The sequence below is a fragment of the Entelurus aequoreus genome, linkage group LG02 (genome assembly GCF_033978785.1).
Source record: "Entelurus aequoreus isolate RoL-2023_Sb linkage group LG02, RoL_Eaeq_v1.1, whole genome shotgun sequence".
Classification (NCBI taxonomy): Eukaryota; Metazoa; Chordata; class Actinopteri; order Syngnathiformes; family Syngnathidae; genus Entelurus; species Entelurus aequoreus.
This window is the reverse complement of record NC_084732.1, coordinates 49,172,240-49,192,896: the sequence shown is the minus strand read 5'-3', so window position 1 is coordinate 49,192,896 and position 20,657 is coordinate 49,172,240. Positions and strand designations below refer to the sequence as shown.

The window sequence follows — 20,657 nt, the reverse complement described above, 5'->3', positions numbered from 1 at the left end:
AAGGAATGAACAATCATTGCAATGTATTTATAAATAAGTATCACCATTTATAATTAATCAGCCTAACACCCTATAAAGGCATTATGTATGAGAATTGCATAACAAATTCCTTACCATCCTCTTTTCTCCCTGAGAAAGAAAAAACAAAACAACAACAACACAAAACAACAACAGTGTTGCCAACTTACAATCAAACAGTAACTGCCTTTTTTTTTTTTTTTTTTTTCATTACACAAGATGTGTTTCGTTATGTCCTGTCCTTTCACGAGACATAGTCTTTAAGCCACCCCGGTGGCTTTACCTGCCGTCTTGGAGCATCTCTTGCTTTCGGTGTCTGGGTTACCTGCTCTCCGATTGGTGTACCTGGTGTTGCTTCCCTCTCTGTTCTGTGTTCCTTTTGTGGGGTTGGTGGCTCTTGTGGGGCCAACTGTGGCTGGAGCTGTGGCTCAGGGAGAGCCTGAAGGTGAGCCCTGTTTCTCCTCACCTCCTCTGCTCCAGTGTCGACCACATAGGAGCGTGGCGTGTCTGCCTTCCTGATCACTGTAGCTGTTTGTTTTGAGGGAGATATTCATACTGACTGTCCAGGCCTCAGCTCGGGCTTTTGTGTGGCCCGGTGTCTGCTGTCAAAGTTCTGAGCCTGTGTGCATTTCAGCTGATAGTCCTTTTTCTTGAAGGCCTTTGTTCTAGGCCGTTGTGGTTTGAGGTTGGATGGCGCTTGTGGCAGCGGCGAGCGGAGACGCCTTCCCATCAGGAGCTCGCTTGGTGACAGTCCATGGTGCAATGGTGTGACTCTATATGCTAACATTGCCCTGTATGGGTCCTCCTCATTCTTAAGTAACAACAATTTTACCGTCTTGACAGCCCTCTCCGCCTCTCCGTTACTCTGGCTGAAGTAAGGGCTACTAGTCACGTGCGAAAAGTCATAATCTCTGGCGAAGGCTGTGAACTCTGCTGATGAGAACTGTGGACCATTGTCACTCCGTAGCTCCTCTGGGACTCCGTGCCTGCAGAACATGGCTTTAAGTGTATTGATAATCCCCTTAGATGTGGTAATTGGTGTTTTCTCAATGTCAATGTATCTCGAATAATAGTCCACTGCTAACAGGTATGAGCTGCCTTTCAGGTAAAACATATCCACCCCCACCTTTTGCCAGGGGCGCTGGGGCAGTGCTGATGGGATCATGGGCTCAGGATGCTGTGATTGGCTTTTAATACATGTTACACACTGTGCCACCATTTTAGTGATTTGACTCGTTATGCCCACCCACCACACTGACTGCTCTGCTCTTGCTTTGCATTTAGATATACCCATATGACCTTCATGCAGACGGGCCAGCATTTCTGCCTGCATAGTCTCAGGAATCACAATCCTCTGACCTTTCATTAAAAGTCCTCCTGCACAGTATAGTTCGCCCTGGTACGTCCAGTAGGGCTTTAGCTGCTCTGGCAGCTCTTCCTGTCTGGGCCACCCCCTTTTGCATAGCTCTCTAAGCCGTCTGCATATGGAGTCCTGCTCTTGTGCATCTCTAATCTGTTGTAGTTTTGCCTTAGATGCAGGTAGGCACTGTTGCACTGATTCCACAAACACCTTCACCTCCCCTTCTAGCTCCCTTTCATCTTCTGTGAGTGTGCGCACGATGGGTGCGCGTGATAACGCATCTGCCGTTATCAATGCTTTCCCTCGGACATGTTTTAAGGTAGAGTTCTAATTCTTTTTTAAAGGCACAAAACACAGGTCGGGTATTGAGAAACTTACATTTATGAATATAAAACTTAGCCAATAGTATAATGAGGTTGCAAAGGTAAAATTCCTTTTCAAATGTTTTTTCATACAGTGTAAATCCAAATAGCCCATCTTTAAAACAAAGCACACATTTGTCATGAATATTGTCCAGGATGAAACAACAGATGCGAGTGTTAGTGTGCCTATTAAAGTGTCCCTTGGTGGCGTGACGTATTGCGTCACCTGTGTGGGCGTGGCTCTTAAAGTGTCACAAGACTACTTGTCGGCGGCGTGGGTGGGTGTGTGAGAAGAGTAGCGGAGTGACAGCGGAGAAAGTTAGCGAGGGTCAACGACGACAATTTAGGACGTTTTCTTCTTGCTTTTCGGGACACCGACGCCGAGGGGACAGACGTAACCGTGACGTCACGCTCGTGTATTTACCAGAGAGTGTCTCTCGCGAGGGATTGAAATGCCCTCCGACTTTGTCGCACTTTTAAGCGGGGAGCTCGACGTGACTTTACCCGGATCCCTGAGCTTCGAAGGTAACAAAAATCACACTTTTTCCGTTTAATGTGGAGTTTATGACACCTGTATGGTAGGAACGACCCCACTAAAAGAAGCCCCGGACTATATAGCTTCCACCCGTCGGACCAGTTCATTTGGTGTTCCTTATATAAGCAGTGCCGAACTCCCTGTGGGTAGTTTGGGATTTGATGCCCCCCCCAGGGCACCACAATGCTTTGGAGAGGGGCGCTAGTTGAGCCATAAACATAGAGTGTGCTCTTCATGGGGGCCAAAACAAGCCCCCAGGTACTGTAGCAGAAGGCGCTAGTCAGAAGCATATCTAGCAGTTTTAGTCAAAAAGCCTGTTTCCAGTTCGTGCATGTTTACATGCAGAACTGAAAACTATACCAATCTGAACTAATCGATCAGAAGCATTTCAACTGAACTTGTGCAGACTGGTATCAGGATTCCTCCTGAATGCATATTTAAATGAGTTATTTTTAGCTTAGCAATTAATAGATGTGCAACTAGTAGCCAGGCTTTTTGTGTGCAGTGTTAATAGACATCAAAACTGTTATCCTGTTAAAAATGTAATGGCTTTTCATCTGTTCTGTGTCGGTGTCTTTGCAAATGCAAAAAGCGCACATCTCTAAAAAAGGTTCACCTATTGACACCCAACTAAAGCCTGGTCAATCATTAAAGGGCTGGCTGTCCGGTGTGTAAACCTTGACTTAAATCGCTGTATTAATATTGACTTTGCTGTGTTAAGCAAACTTAGCGGCATGTGCTTCAAAATACTTGATTGCCTAGAAATGTTGTTGATATCTGAGTGGAGTGAAAACAAACATCAGTTGGTTTATAGTAATTAGTGGTAAAATCCTGTATTGTCTGCCCTAAACTCATCTGTAGCTGAACAGACAATATGAAAAGCTGGCGTCTATATTTAGTTGGTCCAGGAACATTAGTTTCATCATCAGGCTCTATAAGCATTATTGTCTGTAATGTACACTTGCCTAAGCAAGCTGTCACGTGAAACAGCTATGTGACCAAACTTGCTCAAATTTGGCTTCGTATCTGCAGACCTGCTGCACCAAGTGTAGCACTTTCTCCTGCCAAGGACGTTTTAGTATGGGATTAGAAACCTAATTTTATTTACACAAACATATCTTTACATTCGCATTTATACAACTAATCTGACAAATATTTGGCTTTATGTGAAATTCTACAGTAAGCTTTACAAACTGTATTTTATGTTGTTATGATACAAAAACAAAGTTGCGTGAATTGTCCACCATCGCTACCTTCTTTTCAATCTAATTGATTAATCATTAACTTTAAACAAACCCTAGTAAAAAGACAAATCAGGTTCAGGTCAAAATATCACCTCCTCTGGTATTTACTGCACACTTGCGACTTTGTTTTCAGCCGCAAAATTCAGTATATGGTTTGGAGTGGTTTAACCTGTTGATAAATTGGCTTTTTTGAGATACTGTATGCCAGAACCTTAAAGACCAAAACAATCCTCAATTTTTTTTGAGATTGCATAACAATAATTTTCATTAAAAAAAATCAGTTCGAGGGACAAACTATGGGCATCACAAACCGTTTACTAACTGTACAGGCAAATAAAAGTTTTCATATCGTTTTGTCATTCTTTAAAGCCACAAACATAGGTTAACCATGTTAAAGTGATTAAAAATACATAATATTTTCTCCTAACTTAAATGAAGAGGATTTAATAAAAGTTCCAATTCAATCCAATCCAATCCAATCTCATTTTCTTAACATAAACTTCCACAAGTGTAAAAATAAGTAAACTACAAATGTAATTTAGCCTTAACATAAGCGATCACGTTTTGTGTGACCGAATGGAATGCATGTTTTGGCTGTTTTTCTGGTTGTTTATCACTTTTTGGTTTCTTGGGTCTTGTTTTGTAATGATATAATGGTGGTTTTGCGCTTTTTGTCTCCTTTTATAATGAAAAGCACAACATCTTTGGCCTATTAGAGGATCTTAGATTGTGCATTCTAAGCAGTGTTTTTGTGTTGTTAATTGTCTGCAGCCTACTGGATGCATTGTATTTGTGGGAATTCAAACCCACTATTGTCTCCATGTCTGTTTTTAGTTAGCGTGTTAATTGTGTTCTTAGAAGAAACATATATTTGATTCGCCCAAATCACCACATAATCATATTTGCCTTTGTGAAATACTGTAAATAGTTTCATTAGTTCGGAGTAAACTAATTCCTCCAATTGTATGTTTTTCAAAGTGTTGCATCAATTTCAAGCTGGATTTCTGATTATCCTTCAATGTGTTTGGGTGATAGCCTCCAAGCCAGCTGTTGTGTTTTATGTAAGTCATAACATTTGACTGGTTCTTGTCCAATTCAGAATCAGCTTCCTATCATATGGAAGTAGATTTGTCAATTATTCGTGAAAAACCCAGAGGACTTGTGAAGTTCAACATCACACCTACACGTTTCCTTCTACAGCAAGATGCATCTGACGACATTAAATATTAAGTGAGCTGAATCACGGCTCTTTCCATTGGCAGATGAGACGCTGCAGGTAAGGTGTCAAAAGCTCAAGTTTCTGTTGGAAACCAACCCAATCTTCTCATCTTGAAAGAAACTCTTAGATTGTTTGTTAGGCATTGGGAAGCAATAGTGGCAGGGAGCATCGAGTTTTGATGTCCACTTTTCCCATGTAGTCGGTGCCATTCAGGGTTCAGTCATTAAGATGTTTGGGTTGATCCATTACAATGACAGGTTGTGGATATGAGGGCAGTCATACATTACTTGGTCAGCTATCTCTTCACATAGGCTTGCTGCAGCTGGTGTCTACATCCTGCTTTGTTTTGGCAAGCGGATATTCAAGGTCCGGATCATGGCCGCTTAAACCTAACTCAAGACTTCATTATGCCACAGCGTCGCTGTGCTGGCGTAAGAGCTGTGATAGGTTGGCTTTTTTTAGTAAGTAATTTTGAGTATGTAGCCTTTCCGTTTTTTTTCCTCCATCACACCTTTAAACACATTCTTCCGTGGATTTTGTGACGTCACGCGCATAAATCATATCCAAAGGAGTTTTTCAACCGGAAGTGTGGCGGGAATTTTAAATTTGCACTTTATAAGTTAACGCGGCCGTATTGGCATGTGTTTCAATGTTAAGATTTCATCATTGATATATAAACTATCAGACTGCGTGGTCGGTTGTAGTGGGTTTCAGTAGGCCTTTAAGTACACCTATACAGTATATCAGTTTCCATGCAAATGTTTAATCACTGTTGTTTTATTTCACACAATCATTTGTGCATTTCAAGCACAAAGTCTGCTCGCCTTTGTTCAGGGACCCTCCTGGGAAAAAAACTGACAAATCACAGCTGTGCGTTCTGCGTCGCCGGCAGTGTTGGGCTGTAGCTCGCTACATGTAGTGAAGCTATGTAGCTAAACTACATTTCCCAGTCGCTTGGCAGTAGCTTTGCTAGTTTTTAAATGAGTATCAATTTCCGTAGCTTGGCTATTTTTAGACCCATGTAGCGAGTAGCTTAGCCACAAAGCTAGAAGCTTCAAAAGCAAAGAGAAGGAGAAGAGAAAGAGAAAAGAAATGGAGAAATGGACTGCGCAGATCCAAGGCATAGGGTACAAAATAATACGGAAAAAAATCCATAACGATTGGTTGGTTAACTATGATGAGTCACGATTGGTTAAGGTAAGGGCGAAACATTACGGACAGGCCAATCAGAGGCAAGACAGGCCGGGTCATCAAAACCAGGAAGGGAAATCACAAAAGACACGCACATCCCACATGACGACGAGGGAGTCGGAGAAGACAAGATGGAAATATCAAGCGGGCGATTAAAAAAAAACCTAGCGGAAGATGGCAGAGGGATTGTCTTCCTTAGATTAAACTTTCAGTGATGTAGACGACATCCAAGAAACCCACAATGCGCCTACTCGGCCACATTTGGACAAATGTATGCGTTTGGATAAAACGATGCCCAAAACATAAATTTTTAGTTGTTTACCTTGTAAGCCCAAATCAAAACTGCTCTCGACATCAAAGACGTGGAACACATTTAAAAACAAACAATAAGGTGAGTTGAGTTCAAAGTTTTACTGCACTTAATAACTATTACCAACTGTTCCCAAACAACGCACAAGTCACTGTTTTTATGTCAAGCTATAGATAGATGCTGTTTTTATTTACTGTAGGTAGAGAACATTATATTATACGGTTTTGAAAATGTTCTCTAAAATAAATACATACGGTAAACAAATACATACATACGGTGTGGGGACCGCCAGAGGGAGTTGTAGGGTGTCCCCTGCTAAATGACTGTTAAATGACAGTTAATAGTAATGGACCCTTATTGGAGCCATTTAGTTCCATATGTACACTCAGTTACATTAACATTATTACCGATATAAAAACTTAAAATGTAGAAGTTAGGGAGGAATTTCATTTTGTTACACAGTCAGGAAAATTTTTTCTTTAAACATGTTCAGTTTTATTGATTTCCGTTCATGTAAACATTTTGTTTGTTAAAGGGGGAGTGAACTTTTTTGGAATTTTGCCAACCGTTCACAATCATTATGAAAGACATGACGAAAGATGGATTTTTAAAAATGCATTCTAAATATTAAATAAATGCGATCAAATGTTTGCTTACAGTGGAGCATAAGGGAGCTGCTCTATTCTGCCTATGAAGCCCTTAAAAAAATCCAAACACCTCCATTAAGGTTTTATATACCTGATGTAAGTATTAATGTAATAAAGTAACAGGCACATGTATAATAACATTTAATATTTACATATTTTGATAATTTTAAGCATACAAGGCACATTAATTTCAAAAACGCATCACGATGTATGTTTTTTTAATTTTTTTTAACATCACCGATTATTACTCACTGCAGACTTTATGACATACTTGCCAACCTTGAGACCTCCGAATGCAGGAGATTTGGGGGCGGGGTTGAGGTGGGCGGAGCCGTGGGAGGGGTTAAGGGGGGAGGAGTATATTTATAGCTAGAATTCACTGAAATTCAAGTATTTCTTATATATACAGTATATATATATATATATATATATATATATATATATATATATATATATATATATATATATATATATATATATATATATATATATATATATATATATATATATATATGTATATATATATATATATATATATATATATGTATATATGTATATATATATATATATATATATATGTATGTATATATGTATATATATGTATATATATATATATATATATATATATATGTATATATATATATGTGTATATATATATATGTGTATATATATATATATGTGTATATATATATATATGTGTATATATATATATATATATGTGTATATATATATATATATATGTGTATATATATATATATATATGTGTATATATATATATATATATATATATGTGTATATATATATATATGTATATATATATATATATATATGTATATATATATATATATATGTATGTGTATATATATATATATATATATATATATATATATATATATATATATATATATATATATATATATATATATATATATATATATATAAATAGAACAAAATACTTGACTTTCAGTGAAATCTAGCTATATATATACTGTATATACAGTATATGTATTTTATTTTATATATATATATATATATATATATATATATATATATATATATATATATATATATATATATATATATATATAAAAGAAATACTTGAATTTCAGTGTTCATTTATTTACACATATACACACACACTCCTCTACTCATTGTTGTATTTGAAAGTGCAATGCTTTGCAGCCAGTGGCATAGCCTTTGAAGGAGCATATGTATGAGCAGTGTAATATTCTGGGTTGGAGTCAATAACCAGGCGAGGTGATGAAGTTACGTCTCTTTATTTCATACTTCAGAACCGAGTCCCACACTTGCCGTCAGGGTGCGCAATACAACGTAAACCGTTGGCCAACCAAAAAGTAACCACAGAGCACTATACCCAACATTCACCAGGAGATGGCAACAAACAACTTAGATCACTCTATTACAGGCAGCATCTGTGAAATTTAACTTGCAGGAAAGGAGTGAGTTTAGGGTTGAATTGTCCATCCTCGTTCTATTCTCTGTCACTCGCCGCTGCCATGACTGTCTCTTCTTCGTCTCCTTCTTGTTGTGTGTGCAGTTGTGCACTCTCCAAAAGCCGTAGATGTTATAACGTGACTGGGCCGGCACGCTATTTATATGAAGGAAAAGCGGACATGACGACAGGCTGTCCTCACTCAGGTCCACACGGACCTGGAGCGGGCGTGCCTTAAATCCGGCTGGAAATCGGGAGAAATTCGGGAGAATGGGTGTCCCGGGAGGTTTTCAGGAGAGGCACTGAAATTCGGGAGTCTCCCGGAAAATTCGGGAGGGTTGGCAAGTATGCTTTATGAGAGCCAAAAAACATTGTGAAACATCACTTACTGTACAATGTCTGCTGTCATTAGGATGCCGGCTGCTAGAATCATGTTATATTCCTGTTAAGATGAAGAATGACTCATAATCCTTGCAAAGAAAAGCGAGGTAGAGCCAAGCGTATTTCCGTGTCGTTCTTGCCATTTCCGAGTCTAAATTGGATGTCAAAGTGTACCAACTTGTCGGAATACGACCTAGGCCTTCTTCAATCCAGGTGAGATGCGTGATTTACGATCTACAATAAATTTTCAAGGAGCAGGGAAGCAAGGAAACAGCTGACCACTCGATGATGTAAACATACTAGCATAAACTGGTGATCACTTCGCGGCTATTAATAGTTTGTCTGCGTTAGCGCTTATGGTAACACTATCACTAATACTTGGTTAATATTCAAGTCATTAAATGTAAATAGAGTATTGTTGGCAGTTGGCACTCTTTCGATGGTTATTTATTGGGTGTTATGGGTGGAATAGAGGACCTACCATTGGCTCTGTTGTAAGCAGACTTTTATTTACGTTTATTTAAGAGTTAGAATGCATTGAAAAAAAATCCATCCGTCGTCATGGCTTTCATAATGATTGTGAACGTAAATTCCCCAAAACGGTAATGTTCCCCTTTAATGTCTCTTTTGTGAGACCAATGTTTTGTTCCTTTTGCCAGATTATTGTCATTACGCCACTGTGGTTTCTGTTAAAATAGTAATGTATCCTTTGCTGAAAAGTCTCCATTCGAGTATATAGTATGGTGCTTATTTAATATTATTATTGTGTCACAGCCTTTGATTTAATTAGTTTCCTGTGTTTTTTTCCCTTATTTTGTACCTGGTACGCAATTTAAAAGAAATCTTTTAATAAGCCAGACAGAGGGCATATTTTTAGCTAGTGTTTATTTGATAAACAATCAAACTGAGAATGTTTTCTCTTGATTGGTGGAAAGTTGTACCTTAAGTTATATATTTACAGGTATATAATGAAGCTTTGATGTAGCAAGCTACTTTTGCTGTGTAGCTTGTAGTGTAGCTTGCTACAATTCTCTGGGGCTTGCTCCTCCTGTAGCTTAGCTACATTTAATCAAGAGCAACTTGTAACTTTGCTTACTACATTTTCCAAGTAGCTTGCCCATCACTTGTCGCCGGCGACGCAAACCTAGGATTTTTGACATGTGCACGTAAGCCTTGCGGGAAGGGGACACGACGTAAGTTATGTGACGCGAGAGTATATAGCAGGCTTCACTCACTCTCTCCTGCACTCCATGCCTTTTTGTGTTGGCAGACCCTACATCCTGCTCCAGTCCTCCAGCTGGACACTCATTTTTTTATTATTAGCTCTCTACTGCACTCTTTATAGTACAGTCTGTTTTTTTGTTAATAAATACAGTAATCCTTCTTTTACATAATCCCCACTCCCCTTTGTTTTTTTTTACTTCTTATGTAATTGTTATGTTTTGTTACGCCAGCGGCATGTAACAGTAGCATAGATAGTCAAATTTCAACATCTCTTTTCTTTATCTTTCTTTGTTTCTGTGTCAGCTTTAAAAGCCTTGTTTGGTGGACAAATGTGTTTAAAGGTGTGAGCTATATGAACAGCAGCCTTGTAGTAAAGTAATGGCGGTTAAAAATGGAGTGCTGTTGAGTGTTACTGTTGACTTGTAAGGTGATAACCATCATCAAGACAATCCCGTTTCTGTTTTGAAAGGGGTGGGGATCTATATGGGGGCGACTGACTCACTTCATACACACAAAACCCACACTAGCTTTATATACTAAGTTTACATGGTTTTACATCCTCATGTTTATGCACTAAATGCACATATTCATTCATAGCATACTTTTACATTCGCATTTGTAGCAAGCAACTTTTCAATTTTGACCAGGCAAAGGGCAGAAACACTGGACATTAACTTACTGAATACCTTGAGTGATTTCATTTTTTATTCTTCCAAACATTTTCAAGGTCATATTCCAAATTTCCGGTTGTAAAAACAACTTCAGAACCTGGGCGTACTGTATGCCTTTATCAACCCACATGGGTCATATAAACATGTAAGTAGGAATATGCACCTGATTGGAATTACAAGTCATTATTGCACACGCTCACTGCTTTGTTCAGAAATGATTGTGGGATTTATATGGGTTCGGCAGATTTACATATTTGTTTATTTGTTGAGTTTACAAATTTGATAGGGCAAATGTTGAAAAAGCATGCATACAGCAAAAGATAATTTGTAGCACTTGCCCCCAACATTTCTGAGATCCATCCATCCATCCATCCATCCATCCATTTTCTACCGCTTATTCCCTTCGGGGTCGCGGGGGGCGCTGGAGCCTATCTCAGCTACAATCGGGCGGAAGGCGGGGTACACCCTGGACAAGTCGCCACCTCATCGCAGGGCCAACACAGATAGACAGACAACATTCACACTCACATTCACACACTAGGGCCAATTTAGTGTTGCCAATCAACCTATCCCCAGGTGCATGTCTTTGGCGGTGGGAGGAAGCCGTAGTACCTGGAGGGAACCCACGCAGTCACGGGGAGGACATGCAAACTCCACACAGAAAGATCCCGAGCCCGGGATTGAACTCACGACTACTCAGGACCTTCGTATTGTGAGGCAGACGCACTAACCCCTCTGCCAATAATTAATAGATATCCTTAGAGGCTTAAAAGGAACTGCACGTTTTTTGGAATGTTGCCTATCATTCACAATCCTTATGTGAGACAAGCACACATTTTTTATTTTTATATTGCATTCTAACTTGTAAATAAACGTTAGCAAAAGTCAAACAATGGAGTTAATAGGAGTCAGACTGTTCCCCTGAAAAAGCCCTCTAAAAACACCCAAACACCTCCATCAAAGTTTTATATACTGGACATGTAAGTAAAAGTGTAATGTAGTAACAGGCAAATTCATAATAACGTGATATTTACATATTTAGGTAATTTTAAGGCAAGAGCTTAATTCACACAAGGCAATTAAGAAAATTACAAGAAGGCAAAACTATAAATAAAATAATCATATAAGTATTCATAATTCAAATTAAAAACATTAAATCAAATAATTATAAAAACTATTATAATTTAAATTAAAAACAAAGAGTGTAATACTTTTCAGTATTTTATGCACAATTAAGTAAAAGTGTGTTCAGCTCCTGGATTTGAACATCGACAATGTTGAAGCCTTTCTCACATCTTCAAGAAGACTATTCCAAATTTTATTAACATAAAACTGCAGCGCAGCCTCACCATGTTTGGTCCTGACTGTGGGCACCAGCAAGAGACCATTCCCTGAGGTTTTCAGAGACCGAGATGGTTCATATGGCTCTAACATGTCAGAGATGTACCTTGACACAAGACCATGAAAAGACTTGTACACAAGCAAAGCTGTTTTAAAGTCCATTTTCTGAGCAACAGTAAGCCAGTGCAGTGACGTAAGCACTGGACTAATGTAATGTAGTTTTAAGCATACGGCGGCGCATTAACTTTATAGACGCATCACGTTTTGCTTTTTTCAACAACACTGACTACTACTTTGTGACGGTGACTGATGGGATTTAGTTTTACATCCATTTTCCGTTTAGATGAAGAAATAATCATAGTCCTTGCGAAGGGTTAAAATAAATAGGTGGTTGCCAAACAATTGTCTTTTTGTGTCTTTCTCATCATCTCCGGGTTTTAGTTGGATGTCAAAGTTGACAAACTTCTCAGTTTATGGCTCCAACCTTCTACTATCCAAGTGAAAGACATGATATATAATTTAAAATTATATTTTACAACCTCAGAGGCTGGAGATATATAGATCAATATAGCAGCATAAGCTGCATGTGTTCAACCTCTCTGTGATCAATGCGCCGCTAAAACAGGTCCTTAACGTTAGCAATTACAATAACAATATCGCTGATACTTGGTTAATATTCATGTCATGAAATGTAGATTGCGTATTATTGGTGATTTTTAGAGGGTTTTTTCAGTAGGTTTTATGGGCGCAATAGACACAATAACACCGTAGCTCCCATTAGCTCCATTGTTAGTTGACTTTTATTTATGTTTATTAACAAGTTAAAAAGACATACTGTATGTTTTCTTGTCCATCATAAGGATTGTGAATGATTGGCAAAATGATATTCCAAAATTTGAAATCAAACCATAGGGGCATGTCGAAGCTATTTATAAAACAATCTTGCCTTCTTCCAAACTGGTTCTAAATGAGCCGTTTGGAATTTGAGATGATAGTGATGTATTTTGCCTTTAGTTACGTCAGCTGTTATCTCCATATATGGGAGTGGTTTACCAGAAAAGCTTTGCCAAAGTCCGCTGTTTTTTATCCTGCTGTAATCCAAAATTGTAGTCAATAAATTCCTTATTTTTCTGTATCCTCTTGTTGTGGAGCAGACTGGTTTATACATGTTCATGAATGCTAAAATCCTCCGCTGTTGCAATTTCTAATTAGAAGTAGGGCTGCAACTAACGATTAATTTGATAATCGATTAATCTGTCGATTATTACTTCGATTAATAATCGGATAAAAGAGACAAACTACATTCCTATCCTTTCCAGTATTTTATTGGAAAAAAACAGCATACTGGCACCATACTTATTTTGATTATTGTTTCTCGGCTGTTTGTACATGTTGCAGTTTATAAATAAATTATTTAAAAAAAAAAAAAAAAGTTAAATAATAAAAAATAAAAAAATTGCCTCTGCGCATGTACATAGCATAGATCCAACGAATCGATGACTAAATTAATCGCCAACTATTTTTATAATCGATTTTAATTGATTTAATCGATTAGTTGTTGCAGCCCTAATTAGAAGTATTGTATACTTTTAACTTATCTGTCAGTAAACGCGTTAAAATCTACAACATAGCTGACGGGGCACTGATGCTGTCAAAGAGGGCTTTGCCTGGAGGAGGACTTCGGCAGGTGAATAAGACCGCCCATAAAATGGCGCATTCTGAATAGACAATCAGAAAGCGGCTTGAAGATTGTCTGTAAAACAAAATCTGTGCAAAATTTTTACCAAAGCACAACCATTAAATGTAGCAAACAATCATAATATATCCCCTTTAATTATTGTGGAGTGCATTAAACAAGAACCAGAACAGTAATTTTTGCTGTTGCTTGTGGATGCAAACATGTGTTGTGTTAAAGCGAATATGGACCTTAACCGGCTATTGTGCGCATGTAAATTTAGTCTATGTTAATCTTCTTTCCTTGAGAAATGAAGCAGAAGAGTACAAATAATATGTGTTTCCAATACTGATACTAACTACCTTTGTCAGGATGTTGTGTGACCGCGGGTGTCAAGTCAGTCAGCTAGTTGGTTAGTTAACAACCTAACTCAGCAGCCTGCAAAGATAGCAGAGACAGACAAAAGAGTTCACTCCGTTTCCTTCATCATTCCGCCATAGATAGCTCAAAAAGTTATTGTCAGATTTTCATCAAATTTTCAGGAAAAACCGAAGTGGGATAAGGAAAAAATCATAAAATGTTGGAGCTAATCCAGATTATTTCTACTAGGTTATCTTACGTTTGCATTTCGAGCCTATACTTCCATGTGTGTATGTGTGCGGCCCCGTGTCCACCCACTGAGACAAAGAGAATGGATGTCTGATAAGACGGTTCTCTTTGTTTATTGCATAAGCTGTAGATATTTCCAAATGTTGTTGGCACATTTTAATTAAACTTTTAGGAAATGTTAAAAATGGGATAAGAAACAAGAGATCAATTTGAGGCTGATCCGGATCACCGTCTGCATTCACAACTTTTTTACTATTGGATATTAAGGCCTGGCAGAGGTCTGCACTCTGACAGTACTTTTGAAGTTGCTATGATCATCACGTAGACCTGTCTTGACCTGGCTGTGTTCGTCAGTTCTGACGACAGAAAATTATGTGTCCAGATGTCATGTCTTTTTAATGAGTTTATATGGTGTTATAAGGCAAAATGACACCGCCATTGCCCATCCTTCATTGGCAAAACCAAACCTGATTAATTGGACTTAGTAGTTTTTCTGTTCTTGAAGTGTCTACATAATTTCCTGAGTGAGTAGTGTGACAGCAGCATGTCATCACAGGCCAAACAAGACATGTGCCTGCATGATCCCCAGACCTAACTCCAACTGACCACCTCTGTGGCGTCAGCTCACGAGCCCCCTTCAAAAAGGAGATGTGTACATTTCAAGAGGATTATCCTGATTAATAATATTCTGTAAACTTAATGTGTCATCCACATCCACCATATTGCAGTAAAGACAACAAAAGAAAGAACTGACCTAATCTAGACCATCAGTTATCTCAATAAGAGCAGTCCCAGGCTTTTTAGGGAATTTGGAGACCTAACTTTCTGGATCAGCCTGTGATCTCATTTACATTTGGTACTAACGCAGTTAAAACAAGTATTTGTGGTGTTTTCTTGTTTTTGTAAAGAAAATATGTAATGCCACATGCACATTACTCAGTTTTCTTACAAGCTACAATGATTTTGTGCTAAAAACTAAATAGTCACAAGAAGGTGATTTCAGATCTGCAAATTAATATTTAACTAATTTTGATTTGTGTATCCTCACTCTTTGAAGTGCTCTGATCCCTATGTATTTTTCGCATTCAGTGATTGTTTTGAGATGGTTTCAGTCACACTTTGTTTCTTTTGGCTGGCATTCTCACTGATCATCCGCCTGTGAGCCAAAAGTCCACACATTAAAATTACCAGCTTTACAATTTTTTTTTATGTATACACAATAATGTATAGTTTGTTCATGCATCAAGTTGGACTAGTTTTCCTTTTTTTAAACCAAAAAATATTACAAGAACACCACCGGTCAGCTCAGTGATCCTCAAACCGTGGTATAGTACGCTGGCTTCATCTTGTGGTACGCCAAATATGTTCAAACACAGTGTTACTGTTCAAACTGTGCGTAATGTTACAGTGGCCAAAAATATTAAATATATGTGTTAAATAAAACCTCTGCCTTATTTAATGAATATTTAGGCCTACTATGCTACTGTATTGTAATGTTGGTTATTATGGTTGTACTTCGAGAGCCAAGTGTTTTCTGAGGTGGTACTCGGTGGAAAAAGTTTGAGACCCACTGGGCTAGCTTATGTTACCATTTGTGGCCTAACAGAACATATATATATTTTTAAATGTCCATATTTTTTACAAAATACTAATAATATTAAATAAAAAATTGCTCGTCAGCCAAAATGATTTGTTTGGCATTGAGGCTTGTCACTGTCTCGTACACAGGCACATGCTGGGAACGTGTGCACGTAAACAAAAGCAGTTCCTGAGATGCAACTAACAATTTGCAGTCATGTTGTTGTTAAGATAGAAAATACATTTACAGTATGTGAATGTGAGTGTGAACATTGTCTATCTGTTTGGCTCTGCAATTAGGTGGCGAGTGCAGCTGGGATAGGCTCCAGCACCCCCGCGACCCTGAGAGGGACAAGCCGTAGAAAATGGATGGATGGATGATAGCTAACGTTAGCTAGCCTAATCACTATCATTAGCTGGCAACATACAAAGCTAGTTCCGTGTGGCTCGGATGGTAGAGCGGCCGTGCAAGCAACTTGAGGGTTCCAGGTTCTATTACCGCTTCACCTATTCCTCGTCACTGCAGTTGTGTCCTTGGGCGAGACACTTTACCCACCTGCTCCCAGTGCCATTCACACTGGTTTAAATGTAGCTTAAAAAATGTAGATAACAGGTTTCACGATGTAAAGCGCTTTGAGACTCGAGAGAAAAAAACGCTGTATGAATATAATTCACTTCCAAATTTGCTTCATGTATGGGCTTAGTTTACGTAATTTCGTTCTAAAAGCTGTTAGAGGACGGGATATCCTTTTAATGACACATTGGAGAGTTGGCGCCCTCTAGGCCTCCACGTAAAGATTACAAACAGCCCCTTTAAAGGGGAGCTGCACTTTTTTTGGTAATTTTGCCTGTTTACGACGATTAATGGATTTTTTTTTTATGCATTCTAACTTGTAAATAAAAGTCCACTTACAGCAAAGCCAATGGGAGGTTCTCTATTTTGCCCATAAAATCCAACAACTAACCATTCAACAACTGCCAACAATACTCCATTTACATTTCATGACTTGAATATTAACCAAGTATTAATGATATTGTTATTATAAGCGCTAACACAGACTCACTATTTATAGCGGCGCTGTGATCACTAACGTGTGTCCCTATGCTTATATCATCGGGTGGTCTGCTGTTTCCTCGCTTCCTTGCTCCCTGGAAGTTTATTGTGAATCATAAATCATGCCTCTCACCTGGACAGAAGGCCCCCACCCCCATTCCCAACCCAATTTATTTGATAGGCTCCAGCACCCCCTGCGACCCCATAAGGGACAAGCGGTAGCAAATGGATGGATTATGGTCATTCTTACATACTAACAGCATGTATATAAAACATTAATGGAGGTGTTTGGATGTTTTTGTAAGGGCTTTATAGGCGGAATTGCGCGACTCCAATAGGCTCCATTATAAGCAAACTTTACATTGCATTTATTTAATTTTTAGAATGCAAAAAAAAAATCCATACGTCGTCGTCTCTCTCATGTTGATTGTGAACAATAGGCGTAATTCCCCAAAAAAGTGCAGTTTTCTGTTTTTAATCCTAAATAGGCCACATGTGTGCACAATGTTTTGTAACAAATCCTCTTCAATGTTGACTCAATAAAGCAGTTTGCATAGTCACTTGATGATGTCATACTGTTGGTGAACTTACAGTATGTCTTTGTTGCTAAAGGCTTTCCTGTTGCTTCAGCAGCACCTTCCTGTGAATCACACATAATTGGGGATACAAGGCTGGCACAAGAAAGAGTTTTAGGACACATTTATGTGTGTGCGTGCGTGCCTGTTTTCTCAAATCAAGCTTTAATGTCAAGTTTGATACATTGTCCCTCTTTATTTAAGGCAGAAATTCAAGCATATTGTTTGCAATAACATGAGTTCTACGGTGGAATGATGTCATCTATTTGTGCAACATTTGAGGCATATAACATTTCCCACAAGGGTGTTCCCTGCCTTCTGCCCTTGCGGATCTGAGGGGGACAAGCGGTACAAAATGGATGGATAAATTGTAAAATGTGACATTTTAATTTATTTATACAACCTTAAAATTGTCTGAATTTAGAGTATCAGCTTGTATTTGTAGTCTGGAACCTTGTTGATGTATTATATGATTGAGGTGTATATAGTAGTATTTGGGTATACAGATATGAACACAGTTTTTTATTTAGTTTTAATTATTTATTTTTTTCTTCTAAAATGTACTTTGGTTTTCCACATACGTATCATTAAAATGCGACAATATTTCTTGTTAAGAGAAAAGCTGTCTTGCAGGACGCAGTCAAAACTTATGTTTTTTAATAGTAAAAGTATATTCGTCTGGCCGAGCGCGAAGGATTTGAACCGCACATCTATAGGTTCCATCCATCCATCCATCCATCCATTTTCTACCGTTTGTCCCGTTCGGGGTCACAGGGGTGCTGGAGCCTAACTCAGCTGCACACGGGCGGAAGGTGGGGTACACCCTGGACAAGTCGCCACCTCATCACAGGGCCAACACAGATAGACAGACAACATTCATACTCACATTCACACTAGGGACAATTTAGTGTTGCCAATCAACCTATCCCCAGGTGCATGTCTTTGGAAGTGGGAGGAAGTGTGTGGTTTGTTTTTCCACCACATTTCACAGTTCAGGGTAGTTTATACAAATCAGGCTGATGACGTATGGATGAGTGGTACAGTATATTTTTACAAGGATACCGTGCAAATAAGCAGACAATAATAGGTCAGAGTCATTTTACTACAGTGTTGGTAAATAAAATACAAATCAATTAGATACAAAACAATATGATTTAAAAACAAAGTACCGAATTTTACATAAAAAGTCAGGCTTTTGACCACATGTGTTCGACAGTCAAAAAGTCGTCCCCTCAGTAATTGATGAATTCATGAGGGTCAGGTGAGTCCTTATGGTCCATTTCATCTAATAATATACAAAAAATAAAACTCAGTGTTTATCTCTCAGCGACAACACAAACACATCAGATTTAGCATTAGCCTGTTAGCTTTTGGTTCCATGGGGTTGAGGCTAATGACACAAATGGCGTGTCGCCGACTACTTTTACAACATATAATAAACTTAAAAGTTAATATTTTATGTGATTTACCTTTGTTCCACTCATTTACTGCCTCCTCAATTCCACATGTATCTTCAAACAATGAAGTTGTCGAGTCCCAGTGAGCACAAGGAGTCGCTGCTTCGAAGTACGGCTGAACTGTATACTCGTCTGTAAATATTTTTAAAAGAGTGCCTCTACTTCTGATAGCTTCGTGTATCAAAATGAAGTTTGTAAAAATTCATAAATGACATTAAACTGTATACTAGTTTAAACACTTTAGCTGAGCAAAATCACTGCAAGATAGTTCCACTTAATCCCCATTCTTTGGCACACAGACATCACACAAAAGTTCCTGCAACTCAAATGTTACTTTCTTTTTTTCTTTCTTTCTTTCCTTCCATTGTCAAGTATGTTTCAATATAAATACACAAGAAATGAGAAATAAACAAGTTGTCCACGCATGCAACAATGACGGCTGAAGTTTCAAATACAAAGTTTTAGGAATCTCACTATTTGTTCAATTGAAGTTTATTTCAAACATGAATGCAGTTTTCAACATGATATTCAACATATTTTTCATTTTTCTTTGGAAAAATCAAAGCTTTAACTGAACTGTGTTCAACCAATCAGCGCTCGACAGCACAGCACGCCCCCTCAAAGGTTTTATTTTATTAGTTTTTTTGGACAGGGACAATGCACATAAATCAACATTGCTGTAAATATGCCAGTTATAGCTACACAGTTAGTTTTCAACCGTATTCCCTGGGCAAGATGAATATCACATACAATAAGAACAACAATCATTAATAGCCCACTTAGGATAGTAAAACATTTCATTAATATCTCACACACACCTACGGCAACATTCAGCCCACGCGCTATACATTGTGCTTCAACAGCACCATGAACAATTACACACAGGCATAGTTACACTGACAGTAGGCAAGAAGCACAAAGCAGCATACAATAAAATACGTTAATGATGATGTACACTGTAGCCATGATTTTTGCATATTTTTGAATTGTCTTAAGGCCTACTGAAATTTTTTTTTTTTATTTAAACGGGGATAGCAGATCCATTCTATGTGTCATACTTGATCATTTCGCGATATTGCCATATTTTTGCTGAAAGGATTTAGTAGAGAACATCGACGATAAAGTTCGCAACTTTTGGCCACTGATAAAAAAAGCCTTGCCTGTACCGGAAGTAGCGTGACGTCGCAGGTTGAAAGGCTCCTCACATTTCCCCATTGTTTACACCAGGAGCGAGAGCGATTCGGACCGAGAAAGCGACGATTACCCCATTAATTTGAGCCAGGATGAAATATTCGTGGATGAGGAACGTGAGAGTGAAGGACTAGAGTGCAGTGCAGGACGCATCTTTTTTCGCTCTGACCGTAACTTAGGTACAAGCTGGCTCATTGGATTCCACACTCTCTCCTTTTTCTATTGTGGATCACGGATTTGTATTTTAAATCACCTTGGATACTATATCCTCTTGAAAATGAGAGTCGAGAACGCGAAATGGACATTCACAGTGACTTTTATCTCCACGACAATACATCGGCGAAGCACTTTAGCTACGGAGCTAACGTGATAGCATCGTGCTTAACTGCAACTACGCCAGATCTCATCTGCTCATCAACACCCGTGCTCACCTGCGTTCCAGCGATCGACGGCGCGACGAAGGACTTCACCCGATCATCGATGCGGTCGGCGGCCCGGAGACGGAGGAAGTCAAGGTGAGGACAGCGGCGCGCGTTATAGCTTTCGACGACAACCCGGCCGC

At 38.6% G+C, this 20,657-nt stretch overlaps 1 protein-coding gene across 1 annotated transcript in view; it reads left to right on the top strand.

The window, feature by feature from the left end:
* The first annotated feature begins 1,982 nt into the window (after positions 1-1,982).
* Positions 1,983-20,657, top strand: part of nfat5b (nuclear factor of activated T cells 5b) — a 93,448-nt gene continuing 74,773 nt past the window's right edge. Inside the window, 1 exon segment of the mRNA XM_062028345.1 lies at positions 1,983-2,265. Coding sequence (XP_061884329.1) covers positions 2,193-2,265 — 73 coding nt within the window. The 5' untranslated portion in view covers positions 1,983-2,192.